The 18,880-nt window shown below is 44.1% G+C and overlaps 4 protein-coding genes across 7 annotated transcripts; 3 read left to right on the top strand and 1 right to left on the bottom strand.

The window, feature by feature from the left end:
- The first annotated feature begins 1,692 nt into the window (after nt 1–1,692).
- Nucleotides 1,693–2,289, top strand: LOC111592914. Of its 2 annotated transcripts, none has more exons than XM_023305363.2 (2): nt 1,693–1,790; nt 1,845–2,289. In XM_023305363.2, exon 2 carries the CDS (start codon nt 1,956–1,958, stop codon nt 2,127–2,129), a length of 174 nt encoding a protein of 57 aa, XP_023161131.1. In that variant the 5' UTR covers nt 1,693–1,790; nt 1,845–1,955; the 3' UTR covers nt 2,130–2,289. The 2 variants fall into 2 exon arrangements, with proteins under 2 accessions (XP_023161131.1, XP_023161133.1); XM_023305365.2 differs by having other exon boundaries at nt 1,726–1,790; nt 1,900–2,289.
- Nucleotides 2,290–2,564: 275 nt separating this feature from the next.
- On the top strand, nt 2,565–3,943 carry LOC111592912. The gene is made up of 3 exons (XM_023305360.2): nt 2,565–3,533; nt 3,594–3,722; nt 3,789–3,943. Exons 1-3 carry the CDS (start codon nt 2,679–2,681, stop codon nt 3,840–3,842), a joined length of 1,038 nt encoding a protein of 345 aa, XP_023161128.1. The 5' UTR covers nt 2,565–2,678; the 3' UTR covers nt 3,843–3,943.
- Nucleotides 3,944–4,137: 194 nt separating this feature from the next.
- Nucleotides 4,138–9,965, top strand: LOC111592908 (ubiquitin conjugation factor E4 B). Of its 3 annotated transcripts, none has more exons than XM_023305357.2 (8): nt 4,138–4,153; nt 5,688–5,919; nt 5,987–8,034; nt 8,129–8,525; nt 8,579–8,691; nt 8,753–9,077; nt 9,137–9,479; nt 9,552–9,965. In XM_023305357.2, exons 2-8 carry the CDS (start codon nt 5,764–5,766, stop codon nt 9,818–9,820), a joined length of 3,651 nt encoding a protein of 1,216 aa, XP_023161125.2. In that variant the 5' UTR covers nt 4,138–4,153; nt 5,688–5,763; the 3' UTR covers nt 9,821–9,965. The 3 variants fall into 3 exon arrangements, with proteins under 3 accessions (XP_023161125.2, XP_023161124.2, XP_023161123.2); XM_023305356.2 differs by lacking the exon at nt 4,138–4,153 and adding an exon at nt 4,215–4,612 and having other exon boundaries at nt 5,691–5,919; XM_023305355.2 differs by lacking the exon at nt 4,138–4,153 and adding an exon at nt 4,216–4,612.
- Nucleotides 9,966–10,113: 148 nt separating this feature from the next.
- On the bottom strand, nt 10,114–18,792 carry LOC111592907 (serine/threonine-protein kinase Tor). Its single transcript, XM_023305354.2, has 5 exons — nt 18,100–18,792; nt 17,809–18,026; nt 17,176–17,742; nt 16,279–17,015; nt 10,114–16,221 (listed from the first exon to the last, which is right to left on the bottom strand). Exons 1-5 carry the CDS (start codon nt 18,323–18,325, stop codon nt 10,563–10,565), a joined length of 7,407 nt encoding a protein of 2,468 aa, XP_023161122.1. The 5' UTR covers nt 18,326–18,792; the 3' UTR covers nt 10,114–10,562.
- Between the last annotated feature and the right edge of the window lie 88 nt (nt 18,793–18,880).

Below are 18,880 nucleotides of genomic sequence, written 5' to 3'. Positions count from 1 at the left end.
AAGTTCCTGCACTTTTAAATCTAACTGTAAGTTGTTTCAGCTAAACAAAATTAATTTGCTAAGAAATATTTAATTTAACCAGTGGCTAAATATGTTAGCTATTATAATTTCTTTTTTTCGAAACGTTTATTCAAATTTCCACTTGATATGTGAACAAAAAAATATATTTTAAAAACAAACCTAGCTATAAGGCAAGATCCAAACGCGTTTCAAAGAAATCCAAACTGGTTCATGACAAAATCAAAAGAAAAAAAACTAAAACTAAATTTAAAACTAAAAACAAATTCAAAATTCGTCTTTTAAACAATTTGTTTTTGAATAGGAACTGTGATTATTGAATATTGTAAATTAAAAACAAAAACAACAACAAAAAAGAGAGAAATTTAATTTAAAAAAAAAAAAACAAAAAACAAAATAAAATACAAAATATCATTCAATGAATATGGTACTATATATATATCTGTATAAACATATTTACAACAGAGCTGCTAAACAAAATAAGAGAAACAAATTCAAAATGATGAACTTTAAATAATTAAATAATTTGCAATATTTGCAATTGAAATTTATTTTTGCAGCCAACACACACACATACACATATTAAATAAGTACTATAGCTATTAATTTATAGTGAAAATTTAAAGTTTCAAATGGTTTTGTTTAACTATATATACAAACATTGTTTCTGTCGCGCAGTGTACACTGTGCAACAAGAACAAAAATATACTAAAAACACAGCAGAAGTTATCATAAAATCTAAGGAAATGAAATGAACACATGTGGAATAGCGGGGCCATATTTAAATAGTTTAAAAAAAAATAAAATATTTAAACAAAACAAGAGAAGAAAAAAACATGAAAATATAAGCAAAAACAAAAGAGAAAAAGCAGAGTATACAGAAACTTAATTGAATATAAATGAAACCGCCTTTGATATACATATACATATATATATATATATGTATGTATATATATGTATATATGTATATACATATATATTTGAAATAGTCTTTAACAATAAAATACTTCTAATTAGTTTAGTGTAAATAACTTAGTTTTTGTTTACTATGCACAGACACACACACACACACATTTATGGCATAAATTTAAACAAAGAAAATGTACAAAAAAAAACAATTGTTAATAAAAAAAAAAGGAAAATCAAATAATAAAAAAACACAAGTTGCATTTACAACAAATTTTACAGCTTCAATTTAATTTTTTATTTTCAAGAACAATTTATATAATAAGAAAATTCTCTTATTTAAATTTGAGCTGTATTCAAAACAAATACTTTTCAATCATTTAATGCGCATTCATCAAATATATTTTTCTTTAAATAAATATATTAAATGAATATAAAAAATATTTTATTAATAAACGTATTTCTTTTCGAATTCATTTAAAGACGTTTTTGGTGCCCAATTTGAAAGTCTGCGAAAAATTAATATTAAATGCATTTGAAACTATAACGGACAAATGCGTTTGCCATTTTGCAACACTAGAAAATGCTTTGGTCCATTTGTGGTTTTTAGCTGACCAACGAAACGGGTGGCACTGTCTATGCAATAAGTGTAAAGAGTCTTCAAAACATGTCGACATTAATTTAAATATGAATCATCAAAGATTAAACGACACAGTTGGCTCTGAATTGTTTAAAAAATGTTTTCAACATATTCTGGGTGCCCCATCTAACTGAAAAGCGCATTCCAGTTTTGTACTCCGTCGTGTGCACAGCACAAAATTTTTACATCTTTTTTGGAGCTCGTTGTGTGTTGGGTTGAGATTCAGGTAAAGCTAGTAGATTCCCAAATATTCGAAATAGAACATTTTATTTTTAAGCAGAATATAAATTCTGGTTTTTTAATCTGGCGCTGGTGCAACACTGCGGGACACAAAGTTGGAAACATAAACAGATTTTTGGCCAATTTTCACCTATTTCCGTAAGCTTGCAACATGTGCTGGAATCCGGGTGGCTGCTGCGGCATACCATCTGGAATTCAATGCACCAACTTTTGTTTTAACTACTGGACAGGTTGCGCTTCAGTTCCCGTTACTCGTATGAGCTGCGTGCCGCCCTGTCCGCCATATCGTGGTTGCTGTGGTGGTCCCCGGTACGGATCCTGCTAGCAACAGGCTTAGAAGGAAATGAGGTCTGAAATGCCATGAAGGACATCAAAATGACAGAAAAACAAAAAAATAATCAAAATCAACTCGTCTGTTACCTTAGTACACAATATCATTGATGTTTATAACTTTATTTTGAGAATATAAAACAATATAAAGATAATCTCATTTCGATTTACTCATTGGCTTGGCTGGTAAACTGCAAAATTCAGAATGTTTATATTATTTTCGTCAAAAACTAATAGAGGCAAAGAAATTTTTTAATAACCTGAATTTGTTAAAATTTATAAAATATTCACTATAGAAATGATTTAATATAACACCAAATAAAGATATAGTTGCACCTTTGGAACATATACATATATATATAGGGTATATCGACTGTTTTTTAAATAATATACCAAGAAACTACGAGCAGGTTGGCAGCGCCATATATTTATGTTTTATAATACAATTAATCGATATGTCTATCGGAATGGCAATGCCAGATTTGCTCCACAACTGATTTGTTTGCAATAAAAATTTTGTTAGGACGCGTTACACCTGCCGCACATGGATACGAAGTCCAATGATGACTCTGGTGGCAGTGACTCCCTGGACAAATCAATGCAAAGGAAGTGTGTAATGGTCGAGACAAGCGCTACAACAACGGAGCCCGCAGCGGAGACAGACAGCTGCAGCAGGGATTCCGCTGCACTAAGAGAGTCGCCACCAGGCGAGCCAAAGACTGATGTGTCCGGTGCTGAGTCGAACATAGGTGAAAGTTCGACAGCGCTTAAAAGCGGCAGCAATACAACGGCAGCCAGTGCTGCATTTGAAACGAAAGTGAAACTCATTTCCCAAAACCTCAAAGAGACAACACTGGCGGAAACGGAGGCAGAGGTGTCAACATCGAACACATCAAGCGACATCGCTGATGGTCAACTGATAGATGATATGGTGGAGCAACACAATACAGACAGCTGCGACCATCGTGTCAAAAAAGTACGATTCCATCCAGACGTCAAAGCAAACGATGGTGGCAATCGTGTCAAAAAGAAAAAACACTCGACGCGTAACAGTGCCAATAAGGCAAATCTTAGCTGTGATGGCATGGACATGGATGATGATGACGATGAGTGCGAAGACGACGAAGACCCCCAGGATGAGGAAGAGGAGGAATTCAACTTGGCCAAGACAATCGCCGAAGCGGATGACTACTTAAAGCAGCATCCGCTGACATTTGTGCGGCGTGTCGAACAAAATGGCGAGCGACTACGCGATGGCCTGCTAAACATTGAGGATATGCCACAGCTGGTGGAACGTGAGGTGAAAGCTGATAAAAACAACGAAGATGATTTCTATAAAAAGTGTAAGCCGGAGAACGGTATAGAACGAGTATTGGGCAAGGAGACAAAGGCGGGCAAGGCAAGCTACCTATTAAAAAGTTCAAATTTAAATTTTTGTAATTATTTTTTTCATTTTTAGGTTGAGTTTCTGCTGCGATACGAGAATCAAGGCGGTCTCTTTTGGGAATCAGAGGACTTTATACGACGCATGTGTCCAACTCTTTTAAAGGCCTATGAGAAAAATCGGGAGCGAAGGCAACAACGTCTAGTAAGTTCTCAAGCATAATTTAATATTATTAAGTAAACTAAATAAATAAAAATTTATATATTTCAGATGCATCATGTTGCTAAGCGTCAGAGCCTACGTCAGAGATATACGGATTTCTAGTAACATAAATATATATAGCTTTTAGGATTCGAATTAGGTTCCGCAAGTAATTGTAACATTTTTGTAATATGGAGTAAATGATTTTCTTTTGTTGAACGAAACTGTCGAGTTGCTTGTCATCGCAAATGCGCAAGTATCGATAGCATGCGCTATCGATTTCTTTTAAAGTCAATAGCAGCAAAGCTCAGTATTAATTTGGTGAATGATAAATTTAATATCAAATTTGCAGTTAATTTTTTTTTCATTTTCTCTTGGTTTGCTTTGTGTGAAAATAGGTTCATATTTTCTAACATTGCCATTCGGCTGTCAACGTAAGTAATATCGTGTTAAACATCGATAGTTATTGTGTGCTATCGATTAGTCTGTCTGCCGATACAACATCAACAATCCTAGTTCTAGTTTGACGGACGCAGTGTCTAAAAATTAAAAGTAGAATTATAGAAAATCCGTGTGCAAACGTGTGCAAAATCTCAGCACACGCGCATCTAATAACGCATTGTGATTGTAAAGCCATAAATAGTTTAAATTGTGCAGAAACGTGTAAACATTGGCACTGCGGGGCCAAAAAGGTATTCTGCGAGAACAAAAGAGAAATTTTTGTGCGTGTCACCGTCCGTCATCCTCCCCCCTCTCAAAGGCCAGCGTTGCGATCGGCAACGCCACAAACGGTAAACGTTGCCAGTGGCCCAACGAAATGCAATAGACTTTGCCCGCATTTTGCGATTTTCATGAATTTCTCATTGTGACGGCAGGTGAAAGTGCCATTACAGGTAAGCACAAGCTAGTGCGTATTTTCAGCCTATATCTGTTGTTCAGTGAGCTAGCCACAAAATGCGCATATAGCATGGACTTTCAAAAATAAAATCATACAAGGAATTAAAAACAAACAATGTTTAACAAATGAGTGGGCTGCTTCTAGGATATACACAGATAAAGTTATCGATAACTGTTAAATATATCTAACAAAATTAGTAACTGTTTATGAGTCAATTTGATTTTCGACACCAGAGATAATTCGTCATCTTGTTTACGTGTTTTTTTTATAAAACATTTGAATTCGATTCAAGAAATTTATAAACAATATGTTAGGTTATGGTATAAAGTAGCTGATTTTAACTGTTCTTCTGTTAGTTATTTATTTAGCAATTGAGAACTGCTGAGTCGCGATAATAGTAACTCAACATTTGTTTTTTATAATTAGGCATTTAAATATTTGCATATATTATAGGATTTTGTCATGTCATCTTGTCAACAAAGCCCTTGTCAAAAATATTCAGCTGCTTGGCCTTTTTAAAGATATAATTGCGCAACATGCTTGAAATCTAACCAATTTCAATTACGTATGGATATTGAAAGGAATCCGCAAAAATCTATATATTGCTACATCAATGCTATCGATATACACTTGTCACTTGTTTTGATATCGTGCACTGCACTTGCACCAGCAGAAGCAGTTGTTGTTATTAGTAGCCCGTCCGCTGTGTTGCCTGACAATCAGATAACGTTCGCCTTAGCTGCGAGACTATAAATAGCTGCTGCATGTTCGATATAGTTGTCTTCCTTTGGGCTTTTGTCATAGGTCAGAAATGGACTGCGTAGTTAATCTTAATATCACAAAGAACAAATTAGTTCGCTGACTGTTGTCATTTGCAATTGGATGCTGCGCAGACAACGAATCATTGTCTTTTCGTGAACTTGACGTTGACCGCTGGACTTTTGTTTATTTGTTAAATGCGCGTGGCAATTCACTCAATCGCCAGTCACTCTCTCACGATCTTTTTTTCTCTCTCTCTCTCGATCTCTCTTTCTGGTTCGTTTCATTGTTTGGTTCGTTAACCCGGACAGCAGAAGAACTACGCAACAAGCAAACATACGGGAACTGCCAGGTTACACAGCCAAAGTGCTCAACTGAATAAGCGATATGCCGGAAGAGGAGCCATCACAGAAACCCATGGATGAACAACAAGAGCAACCACAGTCACCCAGTGCCAGCGAACCAAATGTTGAGGAACAGATGCCGTTGTCGCAACATGAAACGTCTACAGACTACGTTGTAACTGAGCTATCCGCCGAAGAGGCAAGCAGATAAAATCTCTATAATATCATCTGAAGCTTGTCTAACGTTGCCAAATTTCTATTTGCAGATGCGTGCTCGACGATTGCGTACTTTAGCCGCACGTAGTGGCGTCCTTAGTACTACTAGTGTCGTCGCCCCGTTGGCAGCAGAGAAACAACCTCGCATTCAAGCGAACGTTCCCAGCGAATCGCGATTGGTACGCGAGGCGTCTGCCGGTTCCAGCAGCACGGATACAACAAACGCATTGGCCGACAAAGAGTCCATAATATGGTCAGATCTGGACAGCAAGCCGGACACGGATGTTGAAATGAAATCGGTGGTATCGACGCCCATTCAGGACGTTGAAATGACAACTGCACATTCCATCTGCGTACCTAACGCTGTTCTGCTTAACTCGGAGCCTAAGTCCCAGAAAATAGTGTCCAATACGAATTCCTCAGTAGCTAAGAACGCTGATGAGCGCAACGAACAGATGCTGTCGAGACTATTGAATGCCACATGGAATGAATTCGGTAGTGGCTCCATCATTTGTGCACAAACTGCCAGCTTTCTGGAGCTCTATCCTGAATTACGTTTTGAATTTGAACCGATTATAACGAGTGTGCTGCTAGAGACGGCGTTTAAGTTCTACAACGATGAGGTAGACGAGAGCTTGAAAGTGGAGGGTGATACGCCCCTTGCCACCGGTGTGAGCGACGCCAATGGCGACGACAAGGAATTCTCCTCAGCCAAAAAGATTAAAAGCGACGACACCGAAGTTCAGGAAATACTGGCAAATGCAGTCGCCTCTAGCAGTGCCGCTGAAGAGGATCAAGGTGCCAGCGCCAGTGCAACACCTAGCCAGACTGATATAACATCCAGCGATGCTGGTGTTACGTGCGTGGTGCCTCCTCCCCTAAATATAGTGACTACCTCCAAGCACAATGCCATGCTCCATTTGTTGCGTTGCTATCAAAACTATCAAACCGAGTCCAACAGATGCAGAGCCAATGAAATAGGCCAAGCTGGCGACGATAGCACACAGCAGACGTTGACATTGGCATTTACGAATATCATTCGGGTTGCTGTGCTTGTTCTAACGGATCGCATACAACAGAACCTGAACTATCAGTTGGACCAGTCAACCTTGTTGGAGCTCATGTATATGGACCGTGTAAGCGAATCCTTCCTCATTGATCTGGTGGCCGAAACGTATCAGCAGCGTGAGATTTTCGACACCATATTCGGCCAATTGCTGCGCGGTCTGTTCAGTGGCATGCAACGTAATATTTGCAGCTCGAAGATCAATACACAACAAATAGAATGGCTTTCCAAGTTGGTGGTTATTAAAGTGGGCAATGTGCGACCCATTGCCGATTTGATTTCACGCCAACCAAACTATATACCGCCCATATGCACAAAGATACCGGGACGAGAAATTGTGAAGTGCAGCTTTCTGGGCCCTTTTCTGTCCGTCTCCCTCTTTGCCGAAGAGAATGTTAAATTTGCCGAGTTCACAACCAAAAACAAACTTGAAGATACTGCCACATCGCGGCTACGCTGGGAGCTCCACTCAATGCGCACTCACATGCACACGGTTTTCCACTCGCTCTGCGTCAATGCCAGCAGCCGTCCCAAGACTCTGGAGTACGTGTCTCAAATCCTGCGTCACAACGATCGTCGTGTGCAATTTGCCAGCGATGAAAAACTCCTCGCCCGCGATGGCTTCGTCATCAATCTGATGAGTGTACTTCAGCAGCTGTCGGTGAAGATTAAGTTAGATCGCATTGAGCCGAATTTCCACTACTACAGCAATTCGCTGGTCAACATCGAGCAGGACACGAAAATCCGTTACAGCGAAGAGGAGTATAAAAACTTTTTGGCACGCAATTTTGCAACGCCAGCGGTGAATGTAAATTTCCAGACGCAATGCTGGTTCCTTACGCTGCAGGCTCATCATCTTGGCTACTTACCAGCGATTCAACGATATCGTCAAAAGGTGCGCGCCATCAAGGAACTACAAAAGTTAATTGATGAGCTGGATCGTACCAAGCATCACTGGGTTAACTCACGCTATGCCAATCGCAACAATCAGTTCAAGGAGCGATGGGAAAAACAGCTGCGCAAACTTAACCGGTATGAACTGTAGATATAATTATAAATGAAATGATATTTTCGTTGCTTCCTTCCTCTGCTGAACGTAAGATAACCAATGTGTATTCCCTTACAGTTCCAAGACTTGCAGCGAGATAACGCTCCTGGATCCCGCGCTGCTGCAGCGCTGCACTGAATTTTATTCGACTGTGTGCGAGTTTATGCTTTATCAATTCGAGGGACGTGCGATTGAGGGTCCGTTCATCTCGAAGCTGCCGGTGCAGCAACTAAAACCGACTGACGCATTTTCCGCACTGCCCGAGTGGTACATCGATGACATCGCAGAGTTCATATTGTTTGCCATGCAGCATGCCAATGTGGACATTAGGCAGGGCATCGATCATTCGATCATCACATGGTTGTTGACCTGCGTTTGCGCCTCACATCTCATCAAGAATCCCTATGTAACTGCCAAACTGGTAGAAGTGATGTTTGTGTTCTCCCTGAAGCCAGCCAATTCCGTTAATACAGCGGTAAGTAAATACGAGAGATACTAAAAGTAAATACTTAAGTTCCATATATATAGATGTGGAACCATGTGCTCGCACAGAATGCGCTGGTCAGCGCGCTAATGCGATTTTATGTTGATGTGGAGACCACTGGCCAAAGCACTGAGTTTTACGATAAGTTTACTATAAGGTAAGTTTGAATAGGTCTCTATGAGAGTATTACTTGAAATATAATACATCTTTTCTTTCAGATACCACATTAGCCATCTATTTAAATCTATGTGGGAGAATCCCATACACCGTCAGGCTGTCATCTGTGAGTCGCGACAGGGTAATCAGTTTGTTAAGTTTGTCAACATGTTGATGAACGATACGACATTCTTGCTGGACGAATGCCTCGAGAATCTTAAACGCATACATCTCACACAGCAGCTTATGTCCGATGTACAGAATTGGAGCGGAATGAGCGCTGAGCAGCAGCAGAGTCGTCTCACCCAGCTGGCAACGGATGAGCGTCAATGCCGTTCCTATTTAACATTAGCCCGCGAGACTGTTGATCTATTTCATTACTTGACCGTGAGTTTTTAAGAATGTCGCTAATTTAACTTGGTATTCATTGTGATTGATTATTGTAGAGCGATATTAAGGAGCCGTTCATGCGCGCCGAGCTGGTCGATCGTCTCAGCTCCATGCTTAACTTTAATTTAAAACAATTGGCTGGGCCCAAGTGCAACGATCTGAAGGTGAAGAACCCAACCAAATATGGTTGGGAGCCTCGCAGTTTGTTGGCCCAAATCTTTGATATATATCTCCACTTGGACTGTGATAGATTTGCGCAGGCATTGGCCGCTGACGAGCGCTCATTTGATCTGCAAATTTGCAATGAGGCAGCGGCACGCATTAAACGCCTTGCGATACGTTCTGGAGTGGAGGTGGAGCGTTTCAAAGCGCTCACGCAGCGGGCTCATGAAATATATGGTTTGTCTCTTGAAATACACTTTCCATCTGAGTTTTATTAATTGGATTATCTTTATGTATATCCATTTACAGTTTCTAATCAACAGACTGAGGATGAGTGCGCCGACGCGCCTGATGAGTTTAAAGATCCGCTGATGGACACATTGATGTCGGACCCCGTTGTGCTGCCCTCTGGCACGGTGATGGATCGTGCAATTATCACGCGGCATCTGCTCAATAGCTGCACTGATCCGTTCAATCGACAGCACCTCACTGAGGATATGCTGATTCCAAATATTGAACTGAAGCAGCGTATCGATGCCTGGCGCAAGGAGCAGCGGGGCAAGCGAAACAATAGCTAAGGCAACCAGATCTTAAACAATAATCTACAATCTTACTTAGCTTAATGTGCAGTTTTAGTGTCTACCTATATCTCTATACAAATATATATTATAATTATTATTATATGTAAATGCGATTTATCAGCAGCTAGAATTTAGTTTCACTTATTTTTCGGTATCCATTTGGGGTAGTCGCAGTTGTTTCTAAAAATTCTCAAGTCCATCATATTATAAAGATAATTATTTTGTTGATTTTCAGATTTCTCAAAACTTATGTTAATGTTGAGAAATGCAATAATTTTAATTATTTAAGTACATATTGTATATTGCTTAATTGATTGTTTTTGTATAATTTCATTTAGAAAAGAAAAATGTTTCTGTAAAAATTCACGTTCACAAATACTTCAGTTATTATAATAAATATATATATATTTTGTAATTTCAATTCAAACATGCTGGTTGTTTCACCATCGAATTGGGCTTGCTTTCTTACGGGGCGAGCTGCGACTACTCCAAATGTTGCTTCGGTGCCACAGCTTGGCTCGTGCTTAACAAAATTTGGAATTTAATTGCAACTGGAATTTACAATAAAGTTTTAATGAAGCGTATTTCTAATATAAATTATACATATACATAGTTTTGTGTTTAGTTGTGTGTGTGTGTTTGTTTGTGTTCGTATTTATAATCGTAACTGCATATATTTGTTTTATTCGCTCAGTCTCAGATGGGTGCATGGCCTGGAGATTGATTGGACACGTCGGCACTACCAGAAGGGACACCAGCCAATATAGCACTGACAGAGGTTCTCATTGTTCGTCGCCTGCTGTATGAGCAGCTCCACCTGCTGCTGCTCCGTCATCTCAGGCATTTGGAAATCTGTGCCAGTTAGCTTGCGATTGACACGCTGTATAACCATGCTGGCCTTGCTGTTGGTCACATCGGCTACATTTGTGTAGCCGCCATGCAGCTGCTGTGCCTCGTAGGTCTTGGATTTGGCAACTGGATTGCCCTGCAGCAGTGACTCCTGCTCGATGGAGTTGCTTGGACTGCCGCCGCTGGCACCAGCCGCGGTTGTTGTATCGTTACCCTTTTTGTCCACATCGAGCAGACGCCAGTTGAGCAGTGGATCGTAGACGAAGGCTTCCAGCACAGCCATCAGCGAGTCCTTGTTGCGACGCAGCACTAACATAACACTCTCACAGGTGCGTCGATAGGTGCCTTCAATGCCGGTTACCTCCATCGCCTTGATGAGCATTCGAGTCAGCCGGAAGGGTATCTTCTCGGGAAACTTCTCACGTGTCATGGCCACTTCGAAGCAATCACCAAAATCAATGTGCAATATCTTGCCACTCATGCGATCCAACATCAGATTGGAAGGATGCCTATCACCCAGACCGAGTATGTAACCCACCATGGACATTACGGCCAATGAGCGTGTGTAATTGTTGCGCCGCTCGAACCACAGCTCCGACGATGGGGACTTAAGCCACAGCAACTTGGCCAGATCGTCGCCCTGGGTCTGACCTAAAGCATACTCGAACACCTCGACCTTTTGCATGAGCGTCAGATGGTCATAGTCGGGCGCATAGTTCAGCATGGTGCGATGCTCCTGATTGAGCGGCACCTTCTTCTTGTCGCGATAGTCGCGGATCAGCGTATGTAGCGTATCACAGTGCGGCACCCAGCCAATCAATCCTGAGTTTGTGCTTAGCGGGATGACGGCATAGCGCTGGATGGCCAGATTACGACGGAACGTGTCTGGATCGTCGAGTAGGAGCGTATTGACCAGTGAAAAGAGCTGCATCACTCGCTCATCCTGCCTCAGATCCTCGTGGCCCTTCAGCAAATACATATAGTCCTTGCCGTTGGAGCCTCGTATACAAAGTTTTCTTGGCCGCTGCTTGGATGTGATCACCTGCAGATTAGTTTTGATGTGATTGATGCGTATCAGCTCCTGGCCTGGATTATAGGAACCGGGCACGGCTAGCTCCAGATTCTTGCAGGTCATCAACTTGGGCGACACATAAGGCAATTCCAGCGACGTCAGCTGCGGCAGTTGGCGCGAGATCTTCTGGAACACATGATAATAGATATCCCATGCACGATCCAAATCCATGAGAACGGCCGAGGTTTTATAGCGCTGCGTCCACTCATACGCCTCGGTCAGTTCACGGCCATAGGCCTGGGAGAAGGACGTCTCTTTGAGTGTCTGTGGTCCGCGATCCAGCATCGCGTGCAACGGCTCGAGAATTTCGAACATGCCCTTTACATTGCGATCTCCGAAGTAGAGACGACTAGCTTCCTCCAATCCTTCGTGCCACTGCTCGTGCCAGAGGATGGCCACGCGAATCAGCTCCTCGCTGCACATGACCGCCTGCTCGACGAGCGTGGGCGAATGCTTCCGCATCGAGTCGAGTATCTTGAAGGCCGCCGTTTTCCGCGCCAGCGAAGCGGACTTGGAGGCCACTGTCAGTGGATAGACAAGCGCCTGCGGATGATTCTTACCAATGTCCATGAGCAACTGATGAATGAGCTGGCCCACTAGCTTGCGATGTGTGTCGATGCGTGCAATTAGCTGTGGAATTACCTGCAGCCAGGTGTTGATCTCGATCAGTTTCATGCCGGAGAAGAGCGCTTCATACACCTCCGCATGGTTGCCATAGTCAAACCAGAGCGTCAGCAGACGCAGCGTGTCCTGCAGCGAATTGCCACGAATGAGGCTGATGGAGCGAAAGAAGCCCTGCACCGCCGGCACAGCATACTGCTGTATGATTAGACGTTCGCTGTCCAGGCCCAAGCCCATGGACGCTGGCGATTGCTGTCGTTGATTTTCAAGTGCCTGCTTCTGGGATTGTACCACCTTGAAGTTCATGTAGGCCCACAGATGCCAGGCCTTGTACCAGTTGGGATCATAGTCGGTAGCCTTCTCGAAGCACTCTAATGCGCCTTGCACCGCTTCCGGATTGGGTCGATTCTCGTGCAGCTTGTTCTGCCAGGTGGCCAGCCGCAAATAGCAGCGCGCCATCAGACGCTGATCCTGCTGCTTCTGTGCCTCAGCCGGCAGACAATTCAACTGAGCGCTGTACGTATTGACAAAGTCACGCAGCTGCTTGTACGCCAACTGTGGCTGAGAGGAGGCAGCCAGATATTTGGTATAGGCATAGGTAACCTGGGGCTGGTTGTAAGGCAGTGGGTCATCGGGCGACAGTGCTGGATCAGTGCCCAGCAGCATCACTAGCGTCTTGTGCGACAAGTTCAACGAGCCGCTCTTGCGACACAAGCTGGCATATTTTAGCCAGGTGTGTATATCCTCATGTGGCTTCACGACCAGCGAGTGCACCTGGATAATACGACGCCAGTCCTCAACCAAGCGCTGCCCGCCCTGCAGACGTTTCCACCACATGGACTTGAGCGGTTCGCGTCGGTCCGGTATTAGTTTGTATTGTATCACCTCCTCCAGCTCGGCCAACATTTGGACACAGACCATCGCACCGTAGGCGCGCTCATAGGACTCCCCAGCCATGGAGGTCAGTTCGGTGTCCAGCAGATCACGCGTCTCATCAATCAGCCGCTGGGCCGACTCAAAATCATCGTGATGCACGGCGAGCACAGCACGATAGAAGCTGCCATCTTGCGTATCCACGGGTATGCAGCGTACATATTCCTGCATGCCTTCCCAATCTTTCAGACCCCAGGCGGCGACAGCAGCCAAGGGACTCGCACGCGATTTGGCCTCCGTACTGAAGTTGGGCCATTCCTCCTTGCAGCGGTTGCTCAGCTGGGACCAATCGCCAAGGGCCTCCAGGCAGCGCATATGGCCGAGACGAGCCTCCAAATCGTTGGGATCAGCTGTCAGATTGAGCTGATAATGATGCAACGCCTGCTCCCAATTGTGTAGCTTTTCATACCAGCGCCCATGGACGCTGCCCTCGTTGGCCGAGTTGCGATAGGTGGTTAGCAGACCTTCGGCTGCCTCCCGCTGCTGCAGCTTGTTGTTGATATGGATGAGCGACTCAAAGACGTGCGGCTCCTGGCGCGGCACAAACTCCTCCTCCTTGTAGCGCAAAGCCTTGGCATATGCCCGACAGGCCATGGCATGGGTGCCCAACAGCTGCGTTTCTATGGGTATGGGATCACGATCACAGTGCTCCATAAACTCGGCAAGATTGAGTATGGTCTGTGTGATCTCTGGCATGTCCGTGACCTGTAGCGCCTGTATAAGTGATTGTGTTAGCTCGTACCTATGCTCGGGCGAGAGTTCCGTCCAGCAAGATATGAAAGCCGCATTAAACAAATCCCGTAGCAACGTATCGTAATCCTGGGCCAGGACACAACAGGCGCGCAACGCATGCGAGGGCGACTCCTTTAGCAGACCGATAGACAAACGTTTGAGCCATTCCATCCAGTCATCCTTGGAGACACGCCGCGTCACCTGCCAAGCGGTGCGCAGCGCATTCGTCGACACCTTCAGATTCTTGCTGCTGCTGTTGCTGTCCAGCACAAAGGGTTCGTTGTACTTGGGCTTTGCCTGGCGCTGGCCAAAGTCACTGCCGATGCCAAAGCCAATGCCAGAGGCATCTGCCAAGGTGCTATTGGATTGAATGCGGTCGAGTAGCTCTTTGTACTCGCTATCGACGATGCGATGTTTGATTATGGTGCGCTCCACCATGGGCACAAACACCAGATATTTCTTGCCTAGCTGCTTGACCAGGGAGCGCAGCGTTGTCATTGCCTGATCGCGCAGCTCCGGCTCCGTGTCCAGCACACGTACCAATGGATGTATGATGCGCGAGGAGAAATCCGTGAAATCCAGCTGACACGCCAAACTGTTTATCGTCTCCAGCGCCACCAAGGACACTTGCTGAGGCACATACGGCGAGTCAAAGAACTTCACAATGGGCGGCACAATCAGTGGCAGATAATAGCCCAAAGTGCTGCCAAATTTCTGCAGCGCCTGCAGCAGACGTCGCGTGACCATTCGATCCTTGGAATTGTCATGCTGCAGCACGCGTAAAATTTGCGGTATGAGCTGCGCCAAATAATCACGAAACTCGCAGCCCAACGCAACGGCAATCTGTTCGATGAGATTGATCAGCGTCGAGTGCAGCGGTGTATTGATTGTCCAGAACTCCTTGATCAGCTTGAATATGTCATCCATGTAGCTAATGATGTGCAGCTTAACAAAGGCCACCAGAATCGCCAACTGCTGGAAGAGGAACTCACGCAGATTGTTGTCCGCGGTGCGCACATTGTCCAATAGATTGGGTAGCACCTGTGCCAGATACGGCACACACTTGATGCCCAGCGTGTGGAAGATGAAGGTGACTGCCTGAACGACGCTAGTGTGACGCGTGCTCAGTGTGGGATCACGTAGAATGCGCATTAGTGCGGCAATGGCTACTGCAGGATAGTATTCATCTAGAGCATTGCCCATGTTTACAAGCAGCTCGGCTGTGGAAATGTCCTGGCTCTCGTCTGTCTTACCATCCGAGTAGGCAATAAGCACGTTATCCTTTTGGCTATCAATCAGGCCCTTGTTCATCTTATGCTTGTATGGATCCATAGCCCCAAGCAAGCCCAGCACACGTATCGTTTCGCGGCGTATGGAGCGACGCTGTTCGGTCTTGAGGAAGTTAATCAGTATATCAATCAACACCGGATATTTGTGATAGGGGCTAACCACACGACCTGTTGCACTGATTAGCTGCCCTAGCGTCCAGAGCGCAACGCCGCGCTTGTCCGGACTACCTGCATCGCCCAGCATCTCGAGCAATATGGAGAGAAGATCATCTGCCCATAGCTCCATTTCATTGGAACCACCATTGACCTCGGCCAAATCTCCAATCGTGCGCAGCACATTGAGCACTACACCAGGATTCGATTCTGGCTCATGCAGCTTAGGCACTAGCGCTTTAAGTATTGGATTCATGTAGGATGATATAAGGCGCGGTGTGCTAATGACTAGGTGATCCAGCATACGCGCGCTTTGCTCCTTATTGCGACTCATGCCAGAGTACTTCAAGTCCGTGAGCAACTCAATCATGGTAGTGCGAAGTTTAGGCATCACATAGGCAGGATTCATAGAGGACAGCCGTCCAATTGTGACCATGGCAAGTTCGCGTATCTCAAAGATTTCATCGTGCAGTGTTATAAACAGGGCATTTAGTGATTCCGGCTGGGCTAGCTTAGCATCGAAAGTCTCATCCAATGAGCGAAGTATGCGGATGCGTACATTGTAATCCATGTCAGTGATGGCCACAGATAGCAGGCGTTCAATCACATGTGAAACAGTGTCGCTTAACGTCTTGGAGTTCTCCATACTCTCTGATGACTGTACAGCAAGCTTGAGCAGGCGCGTGCACGTTTGCACTGCTTCCAGGCGTATTTCCTGCTGCTCGTGCACTATGAAGAAGTCCGCGCAGCTAAAACATTTTTATGTGAGTTAATGAATACCTCCAAAGACTAAATAATGCACTCACCGCTGCACGAAGTCCAGCATATTCTGCTCCTCGAAATTAAAAGTGCCCAGCGTACGGAGAGCCAACACAATTGTGGCGCTGTCGGCGGTCTGCAGCATCAGCGAGGCATCAATTGTAATCAGAGGCATTGTGGCATATGGTATGGTCGCCGACTTGTTCATCAGTACCTGGAAGAGCACGCCAATCAGACCATTCGTTATGGCCGACTTCAATTGCGGCACATTTTCGGCCAATTCGCGCAGACAAACAGTCAGCGCTGGCGACAGACCCGTGTGGAACATCTGTTCCAGAATTTCATGGACATCCTCAGCTATTTTCGATTTGACAGCATGGGCCAACAGCGTAATACAGGCAAAGACAGACGGATCAACGGGCGATTTGCGTTTGCTAGCCAAATCCTTTGCGGGCAGCGCCTGTTTAATGCTACCCATAACATGCTTTAGATGTTTATCTATATCGGTCTCAACAGCGACGGCTATGTAACCAATGGTAATGTAGGCCACATTGCGATCCTTCTCCTTGCCACGCAATATGGCCATCAGATGAGCAACACATGTCTTCAGATACTGTGCCACAAACACTTCACGATTAAAGGCAGCCAAACGTGGCAAAATCTGGAGCAGAGCCTGTTGCACATACGGCGACTTTGATGAACGCTGCTCCAACACATTGTCGCATATGGTTATAAAGTGTTCCTTAAGTATCTCGTGGGCGTACGCTGAGTCCAACACATTGTGCTGTAAACAAAAAGAAAGAATTAATTATATTTATCATATAGAGATGTTATTATATAAATTAAAATATTTATAACAATGGCATCAATGACTAATAAATAAAGAATACCTCCTAAATTGGTTACTTGTAACTTGATTAATGTGGTATAGTTTTATTTCTTACACTCGTCAGCTTGTTGCCAATGCCATTATGCTGCTCGCTATCCATCTGCAGATGAGTGCTGCCCAGCTTGTCAACGAAAGGCACCTTGAGGCGTGGCACAATTGTGGTCAGTTGACTGCCAACTGATGAGGAGCTGGTGGTGTCCAGGAACTTGTTGTGATGCGACTTGGGAAACAGTTTCTTTAGCGTTGTATATCGACGCTCCCAGTTCGCATTGGCACAACGAAAGAGCTCATTGAAGACAATAAGGCCGCCGTGTATGCGATCGTCGCGTGTCATGCCCTTTTGCTCCTTGCCAGGAAGTACATCAGTGTTGAAGCTGTTGCTGGCCTCTTCGTAGCAGATCTTATACCACTGTGGCTCACTCGATTGCTTTGTGCTCTCTCGCTGGACAGTTACGATAAGTGCGGCCCGTAATGCCTCGCCAGCAGATTCACGTATCGATGGCTTCGGATCAAAGATGGCATTGAAAATATGATCGAAAAACGTTAGAATTTGCTGATAGAAATACGTGGGCAACGCAATCGCCAGCTCACGTAAAATAAAGACGGCTGCATGACGGCGATACTATAGAAAATAAGAGAACATTAGATTAATAATTGTTATAGTACGCATATATTAATTGCTACGCACCTCCTGTCGGTCGCCGCTGAGCATTTCAAATGCCTTCTTTATATCAAAATCGAATGATTCCGCGCCCTTTGACCCTGGCATATTGGCCAGCTTGACGAGCGAACGAGCCGCAATTTCCATAACAGAGACATCGTTGATAAGCAGTAGATCGCGTAGACGATTAAGGTAGGGTGAGATGCCTTTGCGTGTTATCAAAGCGTCACCACTAATGAGACACTCTATAAAGCAATAAAAGAACATTAACTAACTGAGCACATAGCTCAAAGGGAGCCACCGCAATTATTTACTCACTCATGGCCAGGGCACCACCCTTTTTCTCATTGATATCCGCTGCATTGACCATGTTGAAGATGTGATGGTCAAAGTCATCGAAGAACTGTACCAGCTCTTCCTGTGACATTTCGCGCAGCTCTGTTTTAACATACAGGAACAGGTCCTGTGCCGCCTTGTTTTGGACATTGCGATTGCGGGACTTCAGTCCGTTGACGAACTGCTGCACAATCGAAGATGTTGACATGTTTACGTTCAATAGTTTCTTGGGTCTGGGGAACTCCCCAAGCGCCTGCAGTACGAAGCAGGTGCACCCACGTCCAGTCGAGACTTTGAGGTTATAATTTGCTTGCCCGGAGTCTGAATCTGTCTGGGCACGTCACGCAATATTCCACAGCTTGCGTTCGACACTTTCACATGTTTGTGTTATGCGTTGCAGTGCGACAAGCTTAATGGATGTACTTTTAAAGATATATCTCGTTCTTAAATTCACTTGACCCCCTGTTTTCGCGAGAAGTTTGTTTTGCAGCCGAGAAGGTAGTAGAGATGTGAATCACTGTTTAACTAGCTCCAAATGCACGATAGTCCACATATCGATAGCTAAATGCTTGGTTCGCTCTTTCGATAACAGTTCATATTTAGGGTGCATCTGCACATATCAAATATTAGCTGCGTCAGGCAACCATAATTATTTATTAGCAAACATATTTAAATGAATAAGCATTCATAACGATACTTGAAATAAACTAAGATAAGTAAATAGCCCGCATATAATATAATTTAATATATAACTAAATTTATA

Source organism: Drosophila hydei, unplaced genomic scaffold (genome assembly GCF_003285905.1).
Source record: "Drosophila hydei strain 15085-1641.00,03,60 unplaced genomic scaffold, DhydRS2 tig00008114-arrow-pilon, whole genome shotgun sequence".
Classification (NCBI taxonomy): domain Eukaryota; kingdom Metazoa; phylum Arthropoda; class Insecta; order Diptera; family Drosophilidae; genus Drosophila; species Drosophila hydei.
The sequence above is the reverse complement of the archived record's forward strand: the minus strand, read 5'-3'. Positions and strand labels throughout refer to the sequence as shown.

Bases quoted from the DNA above. Each gene is read 5' to 3' on its own strand.
- LOC111592912 (XM_023305360.2), top strand. From the start codon at position 2,679: ATGGATACGAAGTCCAATGATGACTCTGGTGGCAGTGACTCCCTGGAC. The intron at 3,534-3,593 runs GCAAGCTACCTA...TTTCATTTTTAG, and splicing joins AGGAGACAAAGGCGGGCAAG to GTTGAGTTTCTGCTGCGATA. The intron at 3,723-3,788 runs GTAAGTTCTCAA...TATATATTTCAG, and splicing joins AGCGAAGGCAACAACGTCTA to ATGCATCATGTTGCTAAGCG.
- LOC111592907 (XM_023305354.2), bottom strand. From the start codon at position 18,325: ATGTCAACATCTTCGATTGTGCAGCAGTTCGTCAACGGACTGAAGTCC. The intron at 18,027-18,099 runs GTGAGTAAATAA...ATTGCTTTATAG, and splicing joins GGGTGGTGCCCTGGCCATGA to AGTGTCTCATTAGTGGTGAC. The intron at 16,222-16,278 runs GTGAGTGCATTA...AAAATGTTTTAG, and splicing joins ATGCTGGACTTCGTGCAGCG to CTGCGCGGACTTCTTCATAG.
- LOC111592914 (XM_023305363.2), top strand. From the start codon at position 1,956: ATGTGCTGGAATCCGGGTGGCTGCTGCGGCATACCATCTGGAATTCAA.
- LOC111592908 (XM_023305357.2), top strand. From the start codon at position 5,764: ATGCCGGAAGAGGAGCCATCACAGAAACCCATGGATGAACAACAAGAG. The intron at 8,692-8,752 runs GTAAGTTTGAAT...CTTTTCTTTCAG, and splicing joins TACGATAAGTTTACTATAAG to ATACCACATTAGCCATCTAT. The intron at 9,078-9,136 runs GTGAGTTTTTAA...TGATTATTGTAG, and splicing joins ATCTATTTCATTACTTGACC to AGCGATATTAAGGAGCCGTT.